The 27933-nt window shown below is 41.4% G+C and overlaps 2 protein-coding genes across 3 annotated transcripts in view; one reads left to right on the top strand and one right to left on the bottom strand.

The window, feature by feature from the left end:
* Positions 1–972: 972 nt before the first annotated feature.
* dct (dopachrome tautomerase) lies at positions 973–5135 on the top strand. Its single transcript, XM_040202068.2, has 8 exons — positions 973–1513; positions 1627–1926; positions 2409–2509; positions 3030–3196; positions 3329–3508; positions 3592–3727; positions 3821–4022; positions 4354–5135. Exons 1-8 carry the CDS (start codon positions 1225–1227, stop codon positions 4533–4535), a joined length of 1557 nt encoding a protein of 518 aa, XP_040058002.1. The 5' UTR covers positions 973–1224; the 3' UTR covers positions 4536–5135.
* LOC120834196 (glypican-6) overlaps positions 4798–27933 on the bottom strand; it is a 59226-nt gene continuing 36090 nt past the window's right edge. Inside the window, exons 5-10 of one of the 2 annotated variants that reach the window (XM_040202065.2) lie at positions 22575–22705; positions 21878–22021; positions 20872–20901; positions 8354–8490; positions 7292–7467; positions 4798–7139 (exon numbers count right to left, since the gene is read on the bottom strand). In XM_040202065.2, the coding sequence (XP_040057999.1) occupies positions 6934–7139; positions 7292–7467; positions 8354–8490; positions 20872–20901; positions 21878–22021; positions 22575–22705 (824 nt within the window). In that variant the 3' untranslated portion in view covers positions 4798–6933. The remainder of the gene's footprint in view (positions 7140–7291; positions 7468–8353; positions 8491–20871; positions 20902–21877; positions 22022–22574; positions 22706–27933) is intronic. The other variant, XM_040202066.2, reaches the window with a different exon arrangement.

The raw sequence follows: 27933 nt of genomic DNA, 5'->3' as shown, positions 1-27933 counted from the left end.
TCCTCGAATTCTTTGAAGAAACCCACCAAGCACCTAAAGGAACATTGTCTGGTAACCTCTTGTTTGACTTACATGTTTTCATGCATTATAATCTGGATCTCAGTGCCAGTTGCTTTTTTCTTCAAACTGCAGTACTTTGAAAATAAAACACATCTTTTACTATTATTTAACTATTATTTAATATTTCTTTAAAATCTTGTTTTTATCAACTCTATTTGTATAGTTATTTATTGTTTGATTCTGTGAAGTATACAGACAGCATCAAACATCCACCAGATTCAAGTCCTGCAGTGTTTTAGTAAGAACGTACAGCAATTTAAAAATAGTAACAAAGATCATACTTACAAAGGTTGAAATGTCTTTAAATCCTATTTTGTAAAATGAATGGTTCAGCGGTAAAATATTTGCTCTCTATCCTTTACGAAGCAGAATCACTTGTGGCATTTCTTCTCCCCTGAAACGCTCAGCACACGGTGCCGGCTGAGGTGTCAGGGTGGAAAGTTTGAAGAATTTGAACAAAAAGAATATAAAAAGCTCCAAAAAACCCCACCAAACTGCACCTTCTGGCTGGATTGGGGTGATTAATCCCCCTTCCGAATTTATATGACAGATTTATAGAAAGAGCTCTGGATCAAATGTGATTTCATCACAAAAGCTGAGAATGACTCAACAAGTTAGCAAATTCTCTTTGAGACAATTTCAAATGTTATATTAGAAATATCCCTGAATGACTTTTGTTCACAAATCAATGTGTCATATATTTAGACTTCTCACATGGCTATACTGTACAGTCTGCTTTAAGGATGCCACTTATTTGTCTGTCTCTGTTTCTTAGTAAAAGTAATGAACCAGATACAATCTTAATAAGTGTCTCTGAAAGCCTTCTGGACGTTCCTTGGTATTCATGCAGATCGTGCGTCCCCCAGCTCTGCTGTCAGGTGATGATCACAAGACCCAAGGCTTAATCCTCCTCAGTGCTACAAAAGCAAGAACACAAGTTAGAGGCGCTCTTAATGTGCGTGTAACCGACTGGAACACGACATAATTCCCCTTTAACTGTTTCCACAGATGTTAAAACCATCGAATTTAAAGATACACAACTGGGGACCATAGCGCACCGAGATTCCACACTTCTCAGGGGAACCAATCGGCAGTATTTTTGCTGAAAGTTTGATCTGCGGACCGATTTATCGCCACCAGCCGACGGAAGCAAACAGGTGAAATATGATGAACGCTCTGTGCTTTGGTCTTGTCTTTTTGATCCTCTGGCCTGAGCCTGCGGGGGCTCAATTCCCTCGAGTGTGCTGCACAGTCCAGGGAATCGTGTCCAAACAGTGCTGCCCCGCTCTCGGCCCTGATCCTGCCAACGTGTGCGGCTCTCTGTCGGGGAGAGGGAACTGCTCGGCTGTTAGAGTCGACGGCAAACCCTGGGGAGGACCGTACAGACTGAGAAATGTGGATGACAGAGAGAGGTGGCCGACTAAGTTCTTCAATCAGACCTGCAGATGCACCGGTGAGTCACGTGCGCTTTCATTGAACATTCCACTGTTTGATGCTGAACCCTGTAAAAAGCATTAACGGCATCGATGCGATTTGACACGTCACCGCTGGGTCTCTGTGTTTCAGGTAACTTTGCAGGTTACGACTGTGGTCAGTGCAAATTTGGCTGGACAGGATTAAACTGCGACCAGAGGAAAGCCCCCGTGCAGCGAAAAAACATCCACTCCCTGACCCCCGGAGAGCTGCAGGAATTCCTCAACGTCTTGGAACTGTCCAAGACCACCACACAGCCAGACTACGTCATTGCCACCCAGCATTGGCTGGGACTGCTGGGACCAAATGGAACTGAGCCCCAGTTCGCCAACATCTCCATTTACGACTTCTTTGTGTGGCAGCATTACTACTCTGTCCGAGACACTCTACTGGGTAAATCAGGCCACCTCTCTAAGATAAAAACTGTTGTGACTGGGGGTTTCATGTGGTTGATCTTATTAGAAAACTTATAGCAATTTTATATAATTACAACCAATTTGGATGTGTGTCGCTTTATTAAAACTATTTCTGGCAGCGCTGTCTTTTTGCTCCAAACATTTATAAATTATATCAGTTAATGCCGTTTGTAAACCTAACTCATAATACTTTTAACATTTATTTTTCTTGATCATATTTTTTAAATATGTCCTTGTTGCTGCGTTTCTCTTACAGCTTTGAAATAAGAAAACATCAGCAACATGCATTGTTAGTTTTTGCTAAAAACAATTAATTTCAGTGGGGCAGTAAATGATGTTTTGAGTGTTTTGACTGTGACTTTAACAATGTTAATTATCTTGAGAAATTCAAATATTTGTTTTAATAATATCCTGATTTTATAAAATCAGAGAGCTCATCAAACACTGTCTTTCTTGCAGGCCCCGGTCGTCCGTTCAAAGCAATTGATTTCTCACACAAAGGACCAGCATTCATCACCTGGCACAGATATCACCTCCTCAGCCTGGAAAGAGAGTTACAGGTATGTGCAATATTGTGGAAACATACTCTTTAACTACTAGTATGACCAGATGGGATCAGAAATACTTATACTAATTATTTCCTAACTATTTAACCAGTTTATCAATCAATGAGATTTTGCATACATTCTGAAAAGGTCTGAAAGGTCTTTGCATCAAATGGTTGAATGCAATCTGCTCCGAGGAGCAGGTAACCATCCTAAAGGGGGTTTCATTTGTATCACATACAGCAAAGTTGTTTTTGTCACATACAGCCCTTCCTTTAAGATTAATGCTTGAATGAATATGGAAGATTTTGAGGACATTAATAATTGGTCCAAAATGTTTAAAAAATGGCTGCGAGAGACAGGAAATCTTTGGAAAAATAAGTTGAGGATGTAAAGATTTGTGACTGTATCCAGACTGAGGAAGTCACAGTTCTAGTGCAGCAATCAGGGCTCGGACATTAATCATCTTAATTCCATGTTGATGACCAAAATAAACATTTTTAAAAATAATGTCAACTATAACTATTGCCTCCAGAGATTGACTGGCAATGAGAACTTTGCGATCCCATACTGGAACTTTGCCACCGGGCAAAGGGAGTGTGATGTTTGTACCGACTCTCTGCTTGGAGGCCGGAACCCAGACAACCCGTTCCTCATCAGCAACCAGTCCAGATTCTCCAGATGGGGGGTGGTATGTGACAGGTCAGCACAAAACCCTGATCGGAGGAGAAACACACCAAATCATTATTGTTTAGATTACAAAGAAATTGACTGTTTATGTTGGTTTTTAATGGGAGAAAACTACAATGTCTCTATTTTTTCATTCATTTCCAGTTTGGATGAGTACAATCGCCTGGTGACTCTTTGTAATGGCAGCAGCGAAGGTTTCATTCAGAGGGGGGTAATGGGGGCAGGAAACACGTCGCTACCCACCATGACCGATGTCAGAAGCTGCCTTGGAATCCGAGACTTCGACAGCCCTCCATACTTCACCAACTCCTCCTTTAGTTTTAGGTACGACTGCACTCTAATCATATGAAACGTATACCTGTGGTCCATTATCAAAACTCCTGTTCAACGGACTTTGTCACCAACAGAAATGCTCTCGAGGGGTATGAAAGGCCAGATGGAGAACTGGACGAATCCGTCAGTAACCTTCACAACCTCGTCCACTCCATGCTCAATGGAACCAGCGCTTTGTCTCACTCAGCGGCCAACGACCCCATCTTTCTGGTCAGAGTCTCAGTTTGCCTCACTCTCAGTTTCCACGACAGTGGTTGCTGTTGGTTAAAACCCGGTGTTTTCTTCCGGTCGTTTGTCCCGCAGGTGCTCCATTCTTTCACAGATGCGATTTTTGACGAGTGGATGAGGCGGTTTGTTCCATCCAATGCCACCTTCCCAGATGAGATGGCTCCCATTGGGCATAACAGGGACTACAACATGGTTCCCTTCTTCCCTCCCATCACCAACGAGGAGATATACGTTACATCTGAGCAGCTGGGATACTCTTACGCAATTGCCCTGGATGGTAAGCAAGTGATCAAATAATGATATTATAGAAATATTACTCGACTGTCATGTTTGAATAGTGGATGTGATTTTAGCTTAGCTTGGCATATCGGCTGTAAACCGGGAAAACTGTTCCTGTCTCTGGAAAGATAAATAAAAACAGAACATCTAAAGTTCACCAATTACCATGTTTTTTTTTGTTTTTATGTTTGTCAAAATTCTATAATCATCGTGCAGTTCCATTATAGTTGTCTCAGCTGTTCCTATTAATGGCTCGACCTGTATTGTATGGTAGTAAATGTTTTCTGCCGGAAATAAAGCATCTCTCCACCTGTGCTTCATCGTTGCAGATGCAGATGCAGATGGAGGGCCGCCTGTATTTGTGCTGGGCTCCACTCTGGGGGGCGTCTTCATTGGTCTCTTGGCGCTTCTCCTTGTTTTTGTGCTCTACCTGCGTCAACGAAGAAACAGAGGCTTCGAACCCCTGATAAAAGCAGACTTTACAAACAGAAAGTACACAGAGGAAGCCTAGATTTTCTTAGTTCTCCAAAGTGCTTAAATACCTACCTGAGGGAGATGGAGAAGCCATCTATTGGCCATAATGTGATGCAACAGAAAAACATATAAAACAAATCTAATTAGAACATATTAGATAACATATAGAAATATCCCAAGACCATTAACGATGAATGTATACTTTAACTGGTTTAGTAACAATCTTTTTAGTTTTGCTGAAAAAAAGCATTGGTCCTGTTTACATTTTATGTGAATTTTACTAAACAAATTTACAATAGTTTTATTGGAATTTTTCAATAAATATTTATTCTCAATAACAGTAACAAAACAATGCAATCATCTCAATTGCACTGGAAAACAGTAAGGCATATTTGCTTAACTAGTTCTATACCTCCCCTCATTAGGATTTGACTTTGTACAGAAATACATTGTTAAAAAAAGTGGATTTATAACCTTTCCTTCTACCTATAAATTTCAGATAATTTGTCTCACCAGACATCCATTTTCGATATTTTATTGCAAAAATATTACCATTAAAAGTTGAATGATACAAAACATAAAAAGGGCATCCTGTTAAGAGATCATTATTCATAATAAAGAATCCTTTTAAATGATACCCATGACATATTTCTTTTTTTCTGTCCGTGCAATGTGGATGCAAACGCTGACAGAAATAAAATAAAGAAAAAGCTTAAGTATCCACTGGTATACTGCAAAGGAAAAAACACTGGTTAACTCCTTGAATGTGTAAGCTTAGGCCTGTTGTTATGGAGCTGGCGGGCTCTCAGAGAACAGTGGGCGTACATACAGGATGGTTTTTCCCCCCCACAGTAGTGCCAGGCCTCTCACATTCTCTGTAAGTGCGCTCTACTGAGGAGCCTCACTGAAGCATTCAGGCCTGTCCAGTCTCCACAGATTCTCATTTCACAGGTGACTGTGGTCGGCTTCCAGTCAGACACGACCATTCAAGCTTTGCAGATACATCGAGGGGGCCTTTCTTTGCATTTCCTGTAACCACTGTGTGCCGTTTGCAGCTTTAACCTCTGTTAATAAATCCCCCACACTGTGAATACCTGTGGTAATACATTTACAGAAATAGCAACACTTAACATATGAGTCCTGCTGACAGTGTTTCAGTTTTGTTCCTTTTCAAACACTACAATACATTGTAATAGTTATACCTGTTTGTGTGCACGCAAATCCAGTATTTCTTGAACTTCTAAAATGCGTAATGTTGTTAAAATACAGGCAGTCAACCGCCTTCTCTGATGGTAATTCTGTATTGAAAAAGTGTGCTTTTTTCGCTGCAAGTCCATTTACACATTTATAGACCACGGTCAAGATTTTCAATCACTGCGCTTTTACAAAGCGTATTAATATCGGCAGATGTGTTTTACACATCTTTTATAAAATGGTTAATTTGATTACCTCTCTATTGATGGACTTTGTGTGCAGATCAAGAGTGCTGGTAGGAACATAAAACAAATATATTATTGATTAAGGAAAACATATATGTCAGAGAGGATTCTATTTTGTCAAGACCTCTCAGGCATCAATTCATTAATTACACACCGGGACATGCACCCCACCCCACAACACTACAGAACCAGCATCACTATGATAGAATGACTCTCTATTGCTCCACATTAATTATGTTGAGGCTGTTAACTCCTGATGTCAAGCTTGAGAAACCAGCGTGATATGATAATATTTTCAAGATAATACATTTTTTGAAAGGCAAATGAGTATGAAAAAAAAATCAAAAATATCCCTTTTAACAAAATGTTAAAATAGCTCTTGAACACAGCAGACCTATGACTTTGAAATTGCTGAGAAATCACATATGAAGCAACATGATTTAGTGGCTGAATCTGATGAAAAACAGAAAAATGATTGGCACATCATTTAATGGCAATGGAACGAGGATGCAATCCAAAAAAGGTGTAAACCGCATGTTCCAGATTGTCCGCCATTGTCCCTTGTATTTGTTTCAAAACATAATATAAACCAAATATTACATATTCTTCGGCCTCTTTTAGGTACATCAAATAACAACATCCTCAACAATTTCCATCACAAGACAATTTTGGCGTAAAAATAAAAAAGTGCGTGTTATATATTTCCACATTGAGACCAACATTAATGTCTGCCATATGCGCAAGAAATCTCTGAAGCAGTTTGCTGGGGTTGGCATCCGTGATAGGTGGTAAAGTGATGCCCTAAAATGTCAAGTCCAAGGATCTTTGGAAAAGTGGGATATCATGATACGACTTCTCTTCTTCAGGGCAGACTCCTTTAGCTTCCAGACATGGCCGCCTATTTCCTATTTGGTTGACTGTATCTGCCTGAATACAAAAAACTGCAAAAAAGAAAGAGCCCCCCAGCATGTCCACGTTTGGCCGGTTCCTTCAACATTATCTCCATTGCCGGTGGAGTGCCAGGGTCGAGAGGGCCAGCATGGTTGGCAGGGCTAGGGAGGGAGCGCAGAGCGGGGCCGAGTCAACCACAGGCCCGCTGCGGTCGGCCTCCACCACCGGGGCTTCGGTGGCAGCGACGTCCATGTCGGTGGGGCCGACCTCTGTGCTGCCGCTGCCACTGCCTGAGCTGCTGCCTTCGTCACCTGCCACACAGAACACAAGCCAAACTTTTTTTTGTTTATGTGTATAAAATGTCAATGGGTGTGTGCAACGGGTGATGATGGTGAACACGGTGTCCTTTCAAAAACGTAGCATGTGTCACATGGGTCTACATGTAAAATGTAAAATTGCTTACTTGAGTCTTGAAAGTAGATATCGTTGCCATGGTAAGCGTTTTTCAGCTTGTTGGTCATCACCCTTAGAGCCATGATCTGCTGGCGGATTTGCGTGTCTGGGCGGGTGATGTCCACGCCCACCTCGGGGTTGTTCACCTGGTGGGTCAGTCCATCCTTTTGAACTTCAGGAAAGTACCTTTAGGTCAAATATACAAGAAATGAGATGAACTATATGTCTTGTTTCTGACAAGAATCTTGTTAAAAGGAAAACAAATCTAATGAGAAAAACTAATATTTTGTTGTTTTATGACATCTATTTATTATACAGCACTTGAGAATTGCTCTTTGAGGTGATAACAGTAATACCTGAACTTGACCCAATCCGTTAAACCTAATAAGTAATATTCTGACATATTTGTGGTTCCCCAGGGAAACCATGTCAGCTGCCTGCATTCCTGTCTGATAAACAAGTAGCAGGCCAACATGTGAGGCCATTCCATATATCGTCAAACACAACAGCGTTTGTTCCCCATAAGCCCGGGTCACTCTGCTGGGGACCTCTGAAGGAGTTTCACCATCAGCATGCAGCTCCCACATGCAACACCAATAACAGGGTGAAATAATCGGCTTCAATTGTTATTCATAGAATTTAAAACACAAATGCTGATCAAACTGTACATCACACATGGTGTGAAAAAATGTTGCAAAAATGTTTAATTTTGTTCTCAGCCATGGTGGCCGGCATTTGGAGCACAAATATTTTCCCGGAAAATGAAATCAGATTATTACAAAGATGGCTGCAAATGTTCGAAAATTAAGAATCTCAAATAAAAAAATCCTCTGCAAATTCAACCTCATAGTATAATACAATGTAATCAGAATGATTAACTCTTGTATTTAAGAGACAACCTAATTTTCTTGAGTTGAAAAAGTGTGCCAAGCTTTTTGCACCGTCAAATTCTAATCTGGTCCTTTATTCTGGGATTAGACTGATTAAGATTAGTCGAGTTGAACAGACTTTGGACTCCGTAGAGACTTTGTTGTGTTGGTCTGCCCCGGGTCCTGGGCCCCGGTGCACTGACCTGCCCTGGGTGTGTCCGTTCCAGCAGTCCTCATCACTGGCATTTCCAGCGGTCACTCTGTCCTCCACACACATCGCCTCCGGCAGGTTGGACCAGAACTTCTTTGACAGCTTCAGTTTCTCTTTTATGTCAACGACCTAAGCAATGAGAGGGGCTGTTAGATGGGAGTCTGTGTAAACAAATCAGGTCTGTGTTCAAATATAGCAGATGCAGCCTGAAGAGTTAAAAATGAAAAAGATAAAAACATATGTAAGAAAAGATAAGAGACAAACACAATTTGTTAATGAAGCGTGTTTTAGAGTAAGCAAGTAAATAAGTAAAAGGACCAATGCCTTTTCTTTTGAAAGGTGATAACAGACAGCTATTCCTCTAATTATGCTGAAGCCTTTAAAGTATTGGAACAATCCTTATGTCCTATATATCTATATCTATATATATATCTATATATATAGATATATATACACCCTATGACACCATATATATGACAAATGGTAACAGCTTAAGTCTTTTTATACTCTCACTCATCTCATTCGTGAACTCATTATAAAACTGCCCCGTCGTTGTTTATTGCCACATCTTATCAAAAGGATTATAAATCTTGGGATATAACCCTGAGACATCTCAACTCCCCAGAGATTATTTGGGTTTAATTTTCCTCCCACGTTGAATATCGAATGTTTGCATCATGAAAAGTAAAACCATGCAGGCTCGCAGCAATAATTTCAGCTTGAATGTCAGACTCAAATGCTCCTTTGCATCCCGGCCATGTGACACAGTCAGATATCGTTTCCTGACTTGAGCCTGTTGAACTCCAATCTTTCATCAAACACAAAATTTGACATATTTCACTGAAGCCCAGGGAAAGCGTGATAGCGGCAGGTCGGCCCATTATCTTTTTCTGTCTGACTCGCTGCTGGCTTACGTGAAATTGTGGTGAACCTGAGCAGAACATGAAAGGTGCTGTACTGACTGTGTGACGCTGCTGTAGGCCCCGACTCTGCTTTTGATGTGTTAATCCTGTCACACTGATGCCAAAGCACTTCAGCGGCTCTGATGCTGCCCAGAGGGTCAGGGCTGCACTCAATGCAGCAGATTGACTGGAAATGTTTGACTAAACCTCACACATTAAGTTTACTTTAACAAGGGAGAGATTCACCTTCTTTTTTTTTTTTCACAGGATCTGCTGGCAAAACCTGTCCAGAAAAAAAAGTGTGAACCAGAAGGTAAAACTCACTTTCGAGAGATATTTAATCACATGACTGGAAATAGACGTTTATTTATTTATTCATTTAATGTGTCGAGATGACAGAAAAAGTCTTAACGGTTACAACTTCTATTCAAACATTTTCCATCGTACCGATTCACTGAGCACCGAGTGTTTCCTGCTTCAACCGACTCTTGTCTGAGACGGATACTTGAAAGAAATCCACTGGGTTGCAGATAAAAGTACGAGGTGAAACCAAAATACATCAAATGTATGGAGTAGGCTCCAAGTGAGACGAGGAAAGGTGTAGATTTTTCCCACAATAATAAATGTTCTTCTGGGAGAAGCCTCCCTCTCACTTCAATGCACTTTGCTCATGAATAACTAATACGCCTGCAACCGGCTGAGATGCACACTAGATGGCACTATGTCTTTGAGAAAATGGGGAGACGCATGAAAGCAACCAGACAGAATACACACAGAGGAAATTGGGGTAAAACCGATCATGTTTGCTGAAGATGTTGCTTTCACATCCAACTTCAAATTCACACAAATCTCCACGTGGTCTAACATGAAGAATGTAACTGTCCAAGGAATTACATTCTATAATAAATAGAACAGCGCAAAGATAAATCGTCAGTATTAACAGGAAATCACGCCCTATATATGTATCATATATAGATATAAATATATCTGTATATATACGGAAAGAGAGCAAGGCCATGTACAAACCTTTTGAAATATATTAAACAACAAACTTTTAAACTGTAGTAGTTTAGTCACATTCTACACACACTTCCTCTCTCTTTGTCACGTACCATCACTCTACTTTACATTTTGTATTATATATGTATATTTACATGTAGTTTTGTTTCACATTTTGAAGTTTTAAATATTTCAGTGGAATAATTTAGTCTTTCCTTGGTTGTGGGACTGACATAGTTAACATGAAGAACAACTTTAGAAATATATAGTTTCACTGTTCAAAAAAGGCTCTGTGATCTTTTTTTAACAGCTGGCCGCTTCAACGAACTTTTCTCAAATAATAGCAAATTGTGCTTTTGCTGGGGACTGTTTTCAGTAGCAGATCAATACACATTTGGTGCCCTTGAGTGTGCAGCAGGACGGTGTTTGTAGGATTATCTCAAAATAAAGTACACCAGCCTTGTTTATTGAAGGAATGTGCCAGAGCAACTAATTGATGAGCTTTTAAATAGTTTTCGCACAGCAATGCAGCTCTATGGCACTGAGGAATATCGTCAGATGAAGCATCAAGTTGTTGGTTTTTGTCTTTTCTGAAAACGATGCCAAAAACATGGAATCTCAGAAGACTCATCTGCTAAACGAATGTGTGTTACGCTGAATCAAAGAGAGATTTGTGTGTAGGAAAAAAGCTGCAATGCGGAGTAGTTTTTCTAACTCCTCCTTTACTCAAACCTATTTTTCCTCCTTTGCCCTCTATCTCCTAGTCATGAAGCATACATGAATCCATGCTGTTTCTCTGGTATTGTCAGCCCCCTTGCTAGGTCTCTTATCTCTTTGGTCTTTCTGTCCTAAGTGAAAGTGAGGGTTTCGGCCCCCTGATCTTTAACTAGACTCCTCTTCAAAAAAGCTTTGTGAAAAGAAGCCCCGGGTCTTTCTTTCAGCTGTAATATTACAGACGCGTGCTCTTTATCTCTGCATTGTTTAGCATCTGTCGTCTCCCATCCCTTTTCCTCGAGTACCAAAATGGAAATGAGCTGTAATTCTTCTACCTCAAAATTGGATTCATCTTCTAATTAATATCAATTCAAACATCGGCGTAATGAAATCAGTCATGGGTGATTTTCTTATCTCATCTTGTGCTCTGTCCGTCCCCTTTGTAGCAGGAAACAGGAAGTCTAGCAGCTGAACCTGGCTAAAGAAGATTAATTCATGCAATAAACAGCCCTGAAACGTAACCCATAATGCACCACAGCTCACAGAGCTTAAAGCGCCACCATCCAAACGTTGCCCCACTTTTGCTTTCCTTTGAACAATGAACCCACTCAAACAAACCGCGATGTTTACCAGCTGTGTGAAAATAATTGGCCAGCTTGAATGGACAAACACCAGGAAAAGTTGACAGAGAATTATCATTTGCAAAAACAACACTAGGAATCAATGAGACGACGGATGTAGCTGGTTCACAGTCTGTGTTTACAGACACTCCGAAGGTGTCTCGCTATCTATTTAACACACAGTAGGATAACATTAGTAGCAGTACAGAGATATTGTGATACGAGACTAGATGTTGTCTTAGCTATCGTAATATTGTATTGTATTGGTTTCCGTTAACAGGTGGCCGCTCAGACGTGCGGGGGAACAGCGTTCCGACCGACCGGTGGTTCTCTGATGCCTTTTCTCGGATCCAAAGCTAACGTGTCACTGGCTTTGGAGCTGTAGTCACACTCACAGCACAAACGTCAGCAAACCTAAGCTCCTGCCCGGCCTCAGGATGACGCCCGGAGCGCTAACCGCCTTTGAAAAAAGGGTCAAATTCGCTCAAATGTTCATCCTCAGAACCCGTTGGACTCACACTGCTGCCAGAGTTGAACTATAGTGTTCATCGCTCTGTCAGCTGGTAAATCTCCCTCCGTCTCCCTCGCAAGCCTTTCCCAGTCAGGTGAGGCATTCTGAGTCTCGCTTACGATCCTCTATCCCGTTAAATGAACAATAACTGACTTTTTAAGGAATCATCTGGGGGTGTTGGCACGGCGCATGTCCCTCCGCTGCATGTCCGGGCTGAATTAGCGCATGTTCAATCTAATCATAGACTTGGCAGCGAGTAAAACCACCAGAGGCAGACGACTCCTCCATTAACTTATTTTCCCTGGCAACTGCTCATCTTGTCTGCGTTAAAATAGTTTTGTCATTCGATACGAATGGCGTTTTCCTCCTGCGTCTCAATTACAGAGGTCAGGGAGTTGCTTCTGCTCCCACCAGGACCTCGGCCCCCGCCATAAAGTCTCACCAGGACCGGTGACCACTTGGAGAAGTAAGAATATCTCCGCCTCTTCATCACATTCTTGATCTCGTTATATTGTTGACGGAGCCAATTCCAAAAGATGAATGCACGCTGCTCGCTAAGTTCCGGTGCACTACGGGTACCGTGTAGCGTATCACATGCTGACGCCTGCTGGTAGGACATGGCTACTTAATCCAATGTCTAAAATATCACAAAAAGTCCCATTTTATTTGTTCAGGTCGACTCGTAAAACACGGGATTCTCTTAACCAAGACCTGCCATCTGGACCGAAGCCCCTTTAGAAATAGTGTCGATCAGCCCAAAGCAAACCGAGTAAATCACCTCTGTGATAATGTTTGGAGTACGTCAGTATGTTAGCTCTTTATTTTGTCCTTGCCTGGAAACATTCACCTCAAATGTGACCCGCATTGCTCCTCGGAGCAGCTACCAGAGTGCGTATACTGTAGATGTGGGCTGCTCTGACCAATCAATATCCATCAACAGAGGGCAAACGAAAGAATGTTTCTCCTCAGTGGCTCCACAATGGACGAGGCCGGGATGACATCGCCCAACTGTTTGTCTTGCAGCGCTCACACGGATGGGAATAGTTCACCACCGCAAATCATGTTTAGAAAAACCAGCACCACCACTTGCAAACTAAATTGCAGTTGGATGTGACGGTTTGAGCCGTGGTTTCTGTCCTCCGCTGCCGGGGGCTGCACTCGGCGTGAGCATGATAAATCCATTTTTAGCGTCGTTCTGCGGGCCGTTGCCCTTTCTTCAAGTCTCAGCTGGAGCCGCCCTCCTTGTTTCCCTTGATTACATCTGATCTCGCCCTGGCTTAAATTTGACACAGCAGAATACTACGACCTGATTTTACACGGCCATCTCTGCAAAACGTCAGCCTTGGCAGTGCGTTCATCTTTCTTATGTCTGCTGGTGACAGCACTGTCATGACAGCAGTGTGATGTTGTTATCATGCTGCTTCCTTGGCAGTACTTGACAAAAAGTACAATTCTATTTTTAAAAAAACTGGCCATTATTTGGCATCTGTTTTGATTCTGCAGCCTGGTTTTTGGACAGTAGAAAATATTGTATGCCGTGAGATCCATTATAATGGTATAAAGAAAATGACAAGCAGACACAGATACTGTAGGGACTAACTGTCATGTCTTGCATATATATGTACGTTTTAAAAATGATTGCTACAAACAGTACTGTACGGCGTGTTGATGTATTGCTTGAGTACAATATATTGAATCTGTGATGTCTCACCATCCTGTCAAATTCAGTTTTGATTCCATACTGTAGAGGACACGCTCAGTTCTGTGGCACCCTGGAGGCATACATTTATTGTCAACTTTCAACAGTATTCCTTACTACTGTAGGAGAAATAATTCATCATGTGTTTAATTTGATGTGACGGCTAATCTCTGTGTACCTGTGTAAGAAAAAAAAGAATATAAAAAAGATAATGCTTAATCCAAAAATAGAAGGCGCGTGATTAAGAACCAACCACTTTGGTTGTTTTAGGCTAATTTGATCAGGTTTGATCACTCCTCTGAGAAAGAACCCCCAAAATACATTTCAAAAAGTATTTTAAAAGCGCATGATACCTTAAGTTTTTTAATTGTGACAAAGTGTGTATTTGTCTATATTTCACACACAACCAAGTCAGGTGGGAGAAAATAACCAATTACTGCGTGTTATTGTAGTGCATGTGATGTTTACACACTGGGAATCTCGCACATTTTAAATAATATTGCCTCAAGCCGTTTGCTCAGTCCCGTGGTATCTACGACGTTACATGACGCTGAACAAAATGTACCACACAACGATCCCACAGTTAGAAAAAAATGACAGGATAGTGTAGTTTGCGCTTGGGATTCGCCCCAAGGCCACGACAAGAGTTTGAGAAAGGGAGATGATTAAAGCGAAGCTAAGCTCTGCGGAGGACACAGCAGTCCTCTGCAGGTCTGCTGCCTCCCTACTGCCCTCGGCCCCCGGAGAGCCCGGCAGCCTGGAGAGTAATGAGGCCAATGTGCCTCATTAATGTATCGACAGATATGAAAAGTGGCAGAACCTCTATGGCAACAACATCAGAGAAAGGCTAATATAAATGGATTGATTTTATTAACACTTCTGAGCTTCTTTTGCGAGAAAATTGAAGTCCTACCGTCATGAGTCCTGATTTGGCCTTTGATTTGATTTCCCAGAACTGTGCAATCTAACTTCAGCTCTCTCACGTCCCGCGGGACAAAATCCAGATGCAATTTAACACACTTTTGTTGACCCTTACAGACAAATGTATTAGACTTCATAACTCAATTGCACAGAATTGCATCTGCCTTGGTCATTCTGCGTTGGCTACGTTGAGGGTCGGCATTGGTTTGGGACTAACGTGGGTGGGTGGAGGAACACGGCTGCCCTTCGATCAATTGATTGGCGCTACGCTCCGCGGCTCCTCCTCTGATACGCATGTCGGTATGTCCTTCAGCGAGACATTTGAACTTGAATTGCTCCCATTGTGTGAATGCCATGAATGTTGGCTGCTTATGGGTCGCCCGGCGCTGTGTATTTTAGCCCCCGTCATCAGTGTGTGAGAGAGTGTGAACGTGTGAAGGATGACATGAAGTGTTAAAGTGGTCAGAAGTTTTATACAAGTACAGGCCATTACAGGCCATTTGTTGCAAGGCCTGATTGACGCTTGATGGACATTTTAAAAATGAGGTAAAAATGTAGATGAGGTAGAGGAAGCAGCTTACATATTACAAAGATTTAACGTTCCTGACTTAATAAAACTGGATTGACTAAAACACTATTTAGCATCAGACATTAACATTTACATTAAACTCCTAAATTCTGGATGCCCTGAAATCTTTATTTCAACCAAAAGAGATATTTCCAATGTTTTAATATGAAGCCTTGAATAATGCAATGCTGACACATTACACATTTTTCAGCCAAAACATCAATCAGGATGAGAAATGAATTATACACTAATTTAAGCAAGTTAGTTCAGTGTGCAAAACCAGAAGGCAAATGTACTTCAAGAATGCCTTCTTTCTATCGGCCGTTCCTCTATGAGCATATTTATTCAATCAAGTTATTGTTTGTGAGCTACTCGCTGGACGATTTATTATTTTCCCCCTTTGGTGTAGAAATATTCAGTTCATTCAGTTTAAAAGACTGACAAAAGAGAGATTCCAGTTGCTTCTATGCTATTTTATTTTCAACCACCTAAAACTAAGGTTTGGAAATGTTGCACAATATTTTGTGAGCATTAGAATTTTTTTTTAGAAAGATTATTTTTAGTTTTGCACTGCAGACGCAGTGCATGCATGAAATATGTCTGAATTAGTCTCAGATATTAAACCAACGTGATGACATTTTAATGCTGGTGACCTTTGTATTACATATATAACTCCTCTGTTATAAAACCTACAATATTAGACTATGAGTTGTTAAGTTAGTACTCATGTACGCTGTACGCTGTCTGATGCTGCTTCTCTCCTAGACAGCATTACTCGTGTTGCTTTGTGGGCTACAACAGTGAATTATGGATAATAAACCTTTCGTGACACAGCATGTGTGACATCTTAATCTCAGTGCAAGCCGAAGGTCCTAAAGCCTTGGTGACCTGCATGGCTGGAACCCACAGAGTCGGAAGGAGGTGCGCCGCTAATGGATGTGTTTCCTGCCTTGTTTGTCAGACTCATTATTTAATTATGCCTCTTCCACCTGAGCTGCGTGTTTACGAGAGAGTTGCGTTTTCTATCCATCTGCACCGCTCCTGTCCCTCTCTCACAAGATGAGAGTTTTCACTCACGCGAAGAAAGAACTAGGCTCAAGCCCACCACCGTGTCGGCTTTTTGGTATGATAATTCGACTACGAATGGAACCATCTCGAGTTTCTCCTGAAATTCTTCTGCTATGGTGGACTTTGTAATTTGTGGTAACTGAACGCCAGCCTCCTTGACTGTAGGAACAGACCCCCACCCCTGTTAAACTCCCCAAAGCGTGACTCATCTGCGTGGCAACGCACCCGCACAAAACGAAAAACTCTACCTACATTCAAATAAAGTCGAATCCCCCGAAACAATTACCAACACTGACGGCCGGAAGCTGTTCAGAACAACGACGGTCAAGTCTTAGCTGTGACTTTAAACTGTGTGGGTCATGGACACAAGAGTCTGTAGACGTGTGTAGATGCGTGAATGCGTGCTGGCTATTGTGAGACACTAATGTGAATGCTTGGAAAGGAAGATGCACTCACAGCTTGTCAGTGTCTTTACATGTCTGCCTGTTAGGAAATGAAGAGTATCTACTTGTGCTGCAACGCCACCGCTTAGACCACAAGCAGACTAGTGTGCATCATTCTCCCTCTTAGACCAAACCCGTTTCTACTGAAGCTTACACTTAGAGGTACATATGAGGACGTGGGGAGTTTTTTTTTTACACTTGAGTGATTTACCGTCAAAAGACGCCTGAACTTTCATGCCACATATGCACTTTGAGACTATTTATTTTTGTGTCGTTTTGGGAGAAGTACCACTTATGTTAGAATCTCTGGAATCTAAATAATTAGACGGCTCGGGTAGGAGTCGGTAGATAGAACAACACAGGGGAAAGGAGCTGTGGACAGGCCCAATTTACTTCCATTAAGCTGTATCCCAAACAAGAATGTTTCAGTGGCTTGACGTCGTCTTGGATTGCAAAAATATAATGTCAGGGTCATGGTTTTGGCAAAGCGTTAGAGCGGTCGTGAGGTTTTTCCTGACAACTGACTTCACAAACCAAAACAGTTTTTTCACTCAGTGTTTCCTGTTGGACAGAATGAGTATTCAGTTGTACTTAAGGTTATAATATCTGTAACACATGCACGGTTATTACATTATGAGATGCCCACTCACATCCCTTACTGCTGAAAATCCTTTTGTCGTCTTTTACTCTATACTCTAAAAACACTGACTCATAACCAGCCACGGACGGCTGGAGTTCAGGAGAGGGAAAAGCCGGCAGGGCGGATCACTGGTCTCTCAAACAATGACACAGTCACACCTAACGGCCGTTTATTGCCCCGCAGGGTTTGGTCGTAGGAAACGGGAGTAACCCCTAGAGCAAGATATTCAATTCTGAGCATCGATCCACCATGCTGCCACTTCTTCTCCCACTCGCTCGCCCTGAGGTTGCTAAGCGCACGATGAAGAGCTTGAGCCTGACTTCCAACAAAACGGCTTCCAACAAAACGGTTAGTTACGGTCCGAGAAGTGTTGACAGGGATAAACAGGCTGGGAGAGGAAGAAGAGTCAATCATATCTCAACAGTTAAAAGGGGAGCTTTCATTTCAGTTGTAGCTTACTAGTCACAATCATCAAGCCTAGAAAAAAGTATTATATTTAAATATTGAGGAGCAGGTGAACATTGGGATTAGAGGGCCGGGTTGGTAATCCTGCAAAACTTGCTAGTTTTGCAAACACAATTAGAAAAAGGATTTCTGTAAATGACCAAAGTAGCTTTAACACTTGATGCAATAAAGGTCATATTAAATCATTATAAATGTATTTATAGATAATTTGGTCTAATTTTCTGGAAAGTCCTTAGTTAGTAAACTAACTAAATTAGTTTCTTCTTGAACAAGTAAGGAACATAATGAAAATGGAAAAAAATAAATATACACACACATAACTGATAAAGGGAGCTTTTCAATCTACCAGGATGTGGAGATGGTAAATGATGACCTGGGTTTCATTTATTAATCATCAGGGAAGAGCGTGCACATGAATAACCTTGCAGTCACTCAACGTCTAACTCATAAAAACATGCTACATCTGATTGAATTTCAAGAAGTACTCTCTGAAAGCTGAAGAGAGTACAAAGCGATTAAGTAGCATAAAGTTAGGGCAAGGTTACAGACTCTTTCTGTAGTCTAGTCTCGTCCGTGTCTTGCTCTCAGTGTTCATAGTCCCGTGCTGATAAAATGCAAACCGTGTAAAACACATGGGAGACAAAAAGCCCCAATAAAACTACACTAAATTGAACTCCACCAAACTTGATACAAATGTCAAATTAAAAGCTCCACCTCTTATCTATAATCCGCCTCTGAGCCTGACAGTCTGTTGTGCCTTTATCCCCTCTTTGGACTTTCAAATCTCCATGTTCTCTCAGAGCTTTGAGGGCGTTGTGCTCTGACAGAATGTCAGGCAATTAAACAGTCATGGCTCATTGCACTGGAGGTGGGCCCGCTCCCACAGGCTCCTCTATAGGCAACACAGGACATGCGGGCTCTTCCTGCCATCCTCGGCACCTTCGTGGACTCCAAAACTTAACGGTTAATCGGGACTAAAAGTTCTTATCAAAGGACACCTTACACTGTCGAGTTACACGGGGCTGAGTAGTGTCACTGCCACAGGTAATCATCTTATTTGCCGGCATGCAAACAAAGGCGCGCTCTGACGGGGAATCCAGCCATGTGCCGGCTACAAGGTGAACACGTAAATGCTGCCACTTTAATGAACGGCACGAGGAGGCAGCTGCACGGGACTCACACATCTATTCTGAAAGTACACCATGGGTGTGTGAAACAACGACACGAAGCACGTTTATTTAAGACACACTCAAAGACATGAAGCTTGTAAAAACAACTTACTATTCTTTCTATAAGTATTTTAATGATGAATGAATTTTTTTTATCAGGCGAAGGCAAAACTTGTATTTGAACTTCTGTATTTTGTTCATGCTGGAAATGGAAAAAAAACGAGCAAGCGCGGCAGATGTTTTGCACTGCACTCACGGACGGACACAATGGTCAATATCCGAACCTTTAGGAAAATATTTCCAAGCACCTTTTTGTGTGTACGGCAGCAGACGTGTTGCAGTGAGAAAGGAAGGATCGGATTAATAAATATCAACCGCTGAAAATGTTCCTTTCTTTAAAGCCACACACTGAGCACCTGTATCACTTCAAACAAAGGGAGAGATACAATGGTGAGCAATGTGAAACTATGTGTTTAAGTGTATTTATGTGTTAAGACTATGGTCTGAACCTGCTTTATATGTAAAGTTTAACTCCTATTGGGATTTTCCCCAGTGTTAATACAAGTAAAAAAGGTAAGCAACCTAAACCATATCGACGGGGAATATGATCGAAGAAGAAGAAGTTATAAATGTAAGTATAAATGTGTTGTTGCCATGACTTTGCTTGATATACAGAAGGAACCAATGTTACTGTTCTGTTCTACTGAGGTGGAGTTGAAGGTGTGACTTCACACCTCGACCAACGTAATTTAATGTTAGCTGAGCGTATCTCAGCCACCAATACAGGAATTCAACACAACTCATCACAATTGTAAAGGTTATATTTCACTGTATGGAACCCGTAGCACCTTTTGCTGAGCGCACTACGTGTTGACCAGTAGCCACTTCGGCTTTTTCATTTTCTGTTTTCAAAATAAGACTAACACTGCAAAGGCTTTAGTGGACACAGCAGACTGTTCCAGTGAGAAAGCGTCTAATAAACCAAAAGTGTTCCACCTGCTCAGCAGCAGGCGTCAGGCAGACCAGCTAGCTGGTGGACATGGAGCATTTACCAGGTAAAGAGCCAGATGTGTTCTCAGGAATTAGCGGAGGTTGAAAGCACAGTGAATATCCATCTATTCGCCTGAACCATGACTCCAAAGCAATGAAAGCGTTACTCCGCTGTGACTTTCAGCAGACAGCGGTTGAAATAATGGATGTGAACCGCACAAAGCAAAAAAAGGTATCAAGCCTTCTCTTTTTCTTTTCATGAACCAAACAACCCCTTTTACACGATTTGCAGTTTCCTGTGGCCGCTGTGATCCTCGTGGATTCCACATCCATATTCCTAACGATCTTTAAAATAGAATCTTCTGCTCATGTACACTTTTAAGTTATTGCATGTTTAAAATAACCTCCTGTCATTGTGCCCCGGCGTCTTCTCAGCAGGTTAATTGCCCAGTAATTAATGAACATTCCGGAGCCCTTCCTGAAGGTGTTACCTGCCTGAAGAGATCCTGTAGTACATCCCAGAATGAATTTAAGACAAAATGTTCCCTCACAGCCAGACTAGGTGACCTCGACTCCTTTGTTAGATGGAACTGAGGCTGACACTTCGCGCACCAAGAGTCGAATACCACTGGGATCCACAGGTAACAATGCTGTAAAAATCTAAAGCTTGGAACACAATGTATCCCTCACCATACAACATTAAAACGTTATGTTTGCTCTGTTGAAATGCAAAGAAAACCTGTTTCAGACAAGAGCCCCAACAGTAAACAACGGGAATGGGTATAAAATGTTGAACCTTACGCTGTGTTGCATCGCATGCCAAACAATCCTCTGGTTTGCAGCATAAAGGCAGGGAAAGAGAAAGTCTTAATTAATTTGGTGTAGGTGGAAGAAGTCATTGATGGACAGAAAAAGCTACAAAGGCAACTGCTAGACACGAGACATTTAAACTGTGCATAGAATTGTTTGGTCTATGCAAAAACATAATGAGCATTGAATAATACAAATAGCAGATTTACTGTTTTTACTGGATTCCTGGAGCAAGATGGAGAATTAAATGCTGCATTTGAAATGATGTATTCATTAGCTCCTGTTATTAATCAGACACAGATCTCACATTTTATTTAACATGTTTTAAACTCGGAGGGCGAGACTCATGCATCCGGTCATTTTCAAAGGCCGATAATTCAATAACACTTTTTTGTTTCCGGTGTCATATACACATAATTTGAAAAAACGTCCTTGGAAAAGCGCAAGTGGGAAGAAAGGAAGGGAATTGTGGCTGCAAAGGTAATCCATGATGAGAACTGTCTCCCAGTTGAATTGGTCTGTCAGCTCCATGTCAACCTTTACCCTGATGCAGCATTTAAGCTTTCAAGGTTGTTTGAGATGGAAATCCATATTGTGAGATCCAGTCCAACAAACATACAGGTAATCTGATAAAGAAAATAAAGGTGTGCCGTACAGCAAACAATTGTTATGGTCAGCCTCAAAAAAATCTATCCATCTCTCCTTTCATCCCTTTCTTTTCTGTTTGCCAAGTACACAGAGACGAGCGGGACACTGGAGGCAGCACGACACACCTTGCGCTGCCCTCCTGGGGTAAAGCTGTTGATTCGTTAACAAACACAAATCGATAGAGTTGCCTGAATGGAGGGCGAGTACAAAGAATTAATTTCCGGCTCCGGGGCTTTACGGTGGCAAATCACCAGCTTTAATCAACGGTGTCAAGTCAGAAAGACAAATGATGTTTACACCTGACGCAGTGTCTGGTCCCAAAAGAGCAGCACTGGCTCGGCCTCCTTACCAGTCGGTCCAGGCTGGTGCCAGATGCAGTGGTGGGACGCTCCTCGGGGCTGTACGGCCTGAAGCGAGCGCTGAACACATCGGGAACGCCGCGGGTCGACCTGGTCATTCCTGCGGGTTTCGGCTGGCCGCAGCCTTGAAAAACCTGTAATTTCCGAAAACACGGGCAACCAACTGTCAGAGGGTTTAAATGACTCGGAAAGCAGAAAATAGGAAAACGCGCTGTTTTGTTAAGGGGTTGTGAAGCGTTCGGCCCACATTACCAGCGTGACAGTGCTCTCCGTCAAGTTGAGGTAACCACGTTGATAGGTGTTTTAACTTGCGGCGGTGACCAATGCTATTTGAGATGATAGGGTTAAGTTTTTATGGGATTTGGGGAAAATACCACTTACACCATGAACAAAAACTGCATCTGTTGCATGTGAAAGTCAGTGAGGCACTTAACCTTAAATGGAGGCATTCAAAACCGCACGGGCAAAAAAGGATCTTCACCAACTGCCTACATTCTGTTTTCTGTTATGACTACAATTTTGTGGGCAAATGGAAAAATGCAGTAAAACACAGGAAACACATTAACTTTAGTCGAACTTCGAAGTGGAGGATAATCCGACCAAATCGAAACATATAATCCAAGATTATATACGTCGACAATGGGCCTGAGGTGATACTTCTCTGGGGAGGAAACATAATTGACGTACCCTGTAGGAGACCTGGGCAGTGTTATCTTGCATATTCATGATGGCCTCTGAAATCTTGACATCAATAGGATCCATGACGGATTCAATGTTGAAAGGTCCCTCCAGCCTTTGTGCCAGCAGCAGCATAGCGTCTGTCATATCAGTGGTTTAAAAAAAAAGTGGGGGGGGAGTGGGAGACAAATTCAGTTCAATTTGCAAACACAATTCTGGGGAGCAAGAAAACAGATATTTTCATGAAAAGCCATGAAAAGAAAAGATTTTGCCCACATCCCTTCATGCATTTCTATTATGATGGAGCTCACTTCAGTTGAGTACATTTACAGTATTCCAGTAATTGTGCATATCCCATAATTAGTTTAGCTTTTCCCTAGTGTGCTTTTATTTGTATTAGCTTGTGTTGTCCATGTTGGAAGAGCTTTACAAAATACAATGCATATTCTTTCAAAACGTTCTACTCCAGTTTGAGTCCACCAAAACAAACATTTGAATAGCATTTAATTTGCACCTTCATTTGATGGAATTGGGATAAATGCCATGCCTTTAAACACGGTGAAAAAAAACAAAGTTCATAACCTCAACAGCAAGTCTTCTGATTGCCACGACAACACGGTATTGGCAATTACCTCCACGTTCTCATCTAACACGCTTACTGTCTAAAGTAGCATGAATGCATCTTGGGGCATATTCAATTTTCATGTAGATCAGCTCAAACAAATGAACAAAATGGTGTTATGCTACATGCAAGAAATAGCAATGATGAGTCATTGATTAAATAAACTTCTGAAAGCCAAGCATTTATCTACATCTGCTGTGGGGCAGCGAAAACTATGAGGTCAGTGCCTCATTGATATCCTCATGTGGGCACAAGCCAGAGGGCCTTACACTCGCCAATATCATCAAATTAGTTTTCTTTACTTCCAATTTACGCAGGTCGTGTAAAAAGAAGATGCTGCGTAGAAATATTTCATATTTTTAGCTGTGATGATGCAGACTCCCCAGCTGCTAAGCTGTTAATCGGTTACGAGTGTGAAATGATGTTGACATGTAACATGAAACATGACACATTGCTTAAGTGCTCTTAAGCCCACAAGGTCTTTACGCTAATGTGACACAATCTCTGTAATGGCAGTTCTGCATTTGTATTTGTACCTCGGAGGAGGTGGACAAAACCACTAATTCATACCTGAGCGAGTCCCACATCTGGAGACATGACTTTAGCATATTCTGTTGGGAGAAGTTTCTCAGTTCTCAGGACACGACGCCAGCAGGAGGCTGTCCTAATGTGTCCTTACTGAACAAAAGGTAAATCTGTCATTTGGAGCCAAAAAGAAACCTCGACCCCTCACATGCGTATGACAGCCTGATCCGTTTGTTCTGTCTGCACTACAACAAGTTATTCCCAAGCTACTGATTCTATTTTAGAAACCAGACCAAAAAGTAGTGTCGGAAACTGTAAAAAATCTACGTAAACGTATTAAAAACAGTGGACATTACTAAATAATAATAATTATAATAATAGGTGAACATTGAATAAACCATTAATTACTCCTTGTAAATAGGAGTATATATATATTAGGAGACAACTACTGTAAGAAAAACAATATGTATGTATACTTTGTACACACACTCCAGTTCTTTGAAAACCATTCGCCAATCTTATCGTACCTGAGATCACTAATGGCAGAGGAAAAAGGCTAAGAGATAATTATTGCGTCTCTCGCTCGATTTCCTTTCCAATTATTTTGAAGTCTGAGCCTTTGAAGAACTCTTCTGTTTGTTAACAAAGAACAATCCTATAGCCTGTGAGGTAGAATGGATTTTAATATACAGACTATGTTGGTGCCAAATGGTTTTCTTTAATCTCGTGGTGCAACATTAACCCTTTAACTGCTCTTTTATTTAGTAGTGCACATTATGAGTTACTTTTATTGAGCTATGTTGTTGCAAGAAAGATAAGATTATTATTACCAAGAAAATTAAGATTGAAAATAAATAATTTCCACTACTTTTTCCTTAGGGTAGAAATAAATGGCCTTTGAGTAGATGACACTACCAGCAGAGATATCAAACATAAAAAAGATGTTTTACTATTTGCTCATTTGTATTTGCGCTCACCAGCTGATATGATGTGTTTCTTGGCACTAAACTGAAATTTGGGCACAACACTAATTTTGAACGTGGCATTGCAATATAGCTTGCTGTTCAATCTGATTACGATGTAAATTAATTCAACTGCCTCAGGTATGTCTGCTTACTCGATAACAAACACAAAACAGTGTGCTTAAAAACTATCACGTGCAAACACTAAAATGTAGGTCATGGAAGGCAAATGGGAACAAGTCCTATTTCATAATAGGAGAAAAGAAGATTGCCTCAGGCATCACGCATGATGGAAACCCCGGTGACTTTTCTGCAACTTATCAGATGGCCTCGTCAAACAAAAGAAGCCGAGAAATTTGTCTTCCTTCGTACTGTAACTTGTGGGAGCGACAGGAAAGGAGTCTGAGAGAACGGAGAGAGTATAGAAGAAGGAGAGGTGGTGCTCGTTGGGTTGAGCCAGGGTTAAGGTACGACTTTGTCCCAGGGGAAAGGTGGAAAAACTCTACCTACGTGAAGAATTAATGGCCATCATTTACGCGGAGTGCATGGAGTCCGGTCCTCTGTGGCCACCCTGAGCCCTGCATCACTTTTACAGAACAGAGATAGGCCCGCGGCCAACCGAGGAAATCTTTTTATCATCACCACGCAGCCGGGGAAATAGAGGCATATTGTCCTATTCAAAGCTGTGGGTGTTAAAAACAACAACTGAGACTGTGTCAAGATGTAGACAGACACATGAAAAACGGAAAAGACCCCATACTGTGAAACCACAGTGAGATTCAGACTTTTTGTATCATATCAGAGGCTTGTGTTCCAGCTTATAGTGTGCTATTTTTTTGTTGTTATATTGCAAAACAGCAAAAAATAAAAATTAGAGAAGGTACTATTACTCTGGGCTTTGCCTCTTTATCGAGATTGATGTCCACTTAAATTCAGGCTGTGTCAGCCGGAGGCAACCTCCAGCAGACAAGGACAAATAGGGAAAGTGAACAGGGGTATCTATGGCTCTTTGCCTGTGAAGAGGGCCAGCGAAGGAGAAATGGCTCAAGTATAATTTTGATTCTGTAAAGCATTGATCATCTATGGTTCAGTCAACCAACTAAGGGTGCTATATGAAACTGTAGAGAAATGGGGAACAAAAGCATGTTGTTCCTTTAACGAACTTTGTCTCAAAGAGTCCTTGAACATCAACAATCAGTTTTACGTTCACCAAACCGTAAAAGCTTTTTCAGGATGTTTTCTTATTTTCTGTTTTCTAAACAACTCCCACACAATGGAAGCTGAATTATTCCGTGGCCAGCGCAGGAAAACTGTGGATGACGTTTGTTTTCCTTGTCAACAGATCTGAAGACTTGTTAGGAGCTATCAAAATATCCATGTCTGATAAAAGTAATACAAAGAGAATGTCAAAAATCTCTCTCTCTCTCTCTCTCTCTCTCTCTCTCTCTCTCTCTCTCTCTCTCTCTCTCTCTCTCTCTCTCTCTCTCTCTTTAAATATATGTATATACACACACACAGTATACAACAAAAGCTATGCAGTAAGCTTAGATGGAGACCACTCTGAACATACATATTAAAGGTGCAATGCACTTTGAGTCAGGGAACGAATGTAGCAGCTAGTGGAGTAACGGACTACTTGCCATATAGAAATACTGAGTGATGAATAAATGAGCGAGGAAGAAAGTAGAGGACCTTCGTTCTTGACAAAGACTAGTTCATCTGAGCGGCTGTGGATCAGAGACAGAGCCGGTCCTCCAATTATCTAAAGATTCACGGTCTGCGTGTCAAAGACCGCAGTGTGTTTGCACTGTGTCATCGATGTTGGAACGTGTAATTAGATTGAGTGGCACAAGCGGCAACCTCCGCCGTCAGTGCGCGTTAGACTGAAGGTTTGTGCACTTTGGGTGGTCGCAAGACGGGGACGGTGCTATTCAAATGTAAGTCCGTTTATTGTATATATAAAGATTACATGGATGGATTTCCATGGGATTAGGGTCAGACACATGAGCATTTTTTTCTCATTATTTTGGTGACTTTCCTTCCAGAGCGATCATTGGGTCTATGAACAAATACCTGCACATGTATTTAATATTCCAATCAGATTTAGCTTTGCGGTGTGCTTACGGCGAATTAAGAAAGGCTGGCATGCTAAATCAAGATGGTGAACATAAAAAATACTATGCTAACACAAGTTAGCATCTAGCTGAAAGCACAGGTGTGTCCATTATTCTTTTTTCCATTATAGCAAAGAACCACATTTTCCATCTAGAGACACAGTGGACTAAATGTAGCATGCAAAGGCTACAAAGCCATACAATGGAAACGCATTGATTCTGTGCTTCACTGCTAATGAACCGAAACAGCATAATTCAATAATGAGCCATTCTCAAGCAGATCGTGTTACTAATGGGGTTGGAAATGTCATGGAATTCCAGTCTATGGATGCTGACAGGAATCAGGAAACATTTATTAGCCAAAATATGTCAAACATACAAGGAATTTGTCTTGGCGGTTAGTGCGCGACAGTAGACAGACAAGACAACAGTGCACAAGTAATAAAATAAAGTGGAATGAAATGCTAATGCAATGGGTTAGTAGAATAAGGCTAAGGCTATGGGTTAGTATAAAACAAGGGAATAAAGTTAAAAAAAAATAAATATTAAAAAGTTAAAAAGAAAAATATTAAGCATAAAGTGCACTAACGAACAAGTAACAGACAAGAGACAAAGTGACAAGAGACAAAGTGACAAGTGACGACAGGATTGTTTCAATTATTTTGCTCACAAATATGTTGAAGAAGTGCTCCTCCTCCCCAGTCAGTTTTCTTGTTTTCATTTAGTAAAATCCATGTTATGTAGCACATCACCACCACAACACACACACACACACACACACACACACAGACACACACGCGCGCACGAGGCTAATCAGCAACGGTGAAGCTGCATTGATTGATTGACAACGTTTGGCCTCGCTGATACGTTTGACTCCCTGGTCCAAAATGCTTTCCTTGCCCTCCAGATTTGTAATAGCACAGTTGGGAAGTACTTCTGTGATTAGATGCACTCAACTACATCATCATGTAACTGTGAGCTATCGGGCAAGCAAAGTTAAAAATATAATAGAAATCAACGTCGGCGCTACAGGTGCCTCTGCACATAAAATGAGTCAATGTAATATGTCTAATTAACTGTCCCTACTTTTCAAATACCGCAAAAGTTCATTTATAATCCAATTTTAATCCATGCAAGATCAACAA

The sequence above is a fragment of the Gasterosteus aculeatus genome, chromosome 16 (genome assembly GCF_964276395.1).
Source record: "Gasterosteus aculeatus chromosome 16, fGasAcu3.hap1.1, whole genome shotgun sequence".
Classification (NCBI taxonomy): Eukaryota; Metazoa; Chordata; class Actinopteri; order Perciformes; family Gasterosteidae; genus Gasterosteus; species Gasterosteus aculeatus.
This window is presented reverse-complemented; position numbering and strand designations above follow the sequence as displayed.

Bases quoted from the DNA above. Each gene is read 5' to 3' on its own strand.
- dct (XM_040202068.2), top strand. From the start codon at position 1,225: ATGATGAACGCTCTGTGCTTTGGTCTTGTCTTTTTGATCCTCTGGCCT. The intron at 1,514-1,626 runs GTGAGTCACGTG...TCTGTGTTTCAG, and splicing joins TCAGACCTGCAGATGCACCG to GTAACTTTGCAGGTTACGAC. The intron at 3,509-3,591 runs GTACGACTGCAC...TGTCACCAACAG, and splicing joins AACTCCTCCTTTAGTTTTAG to AAATGCTCTCGAGGGGTATG.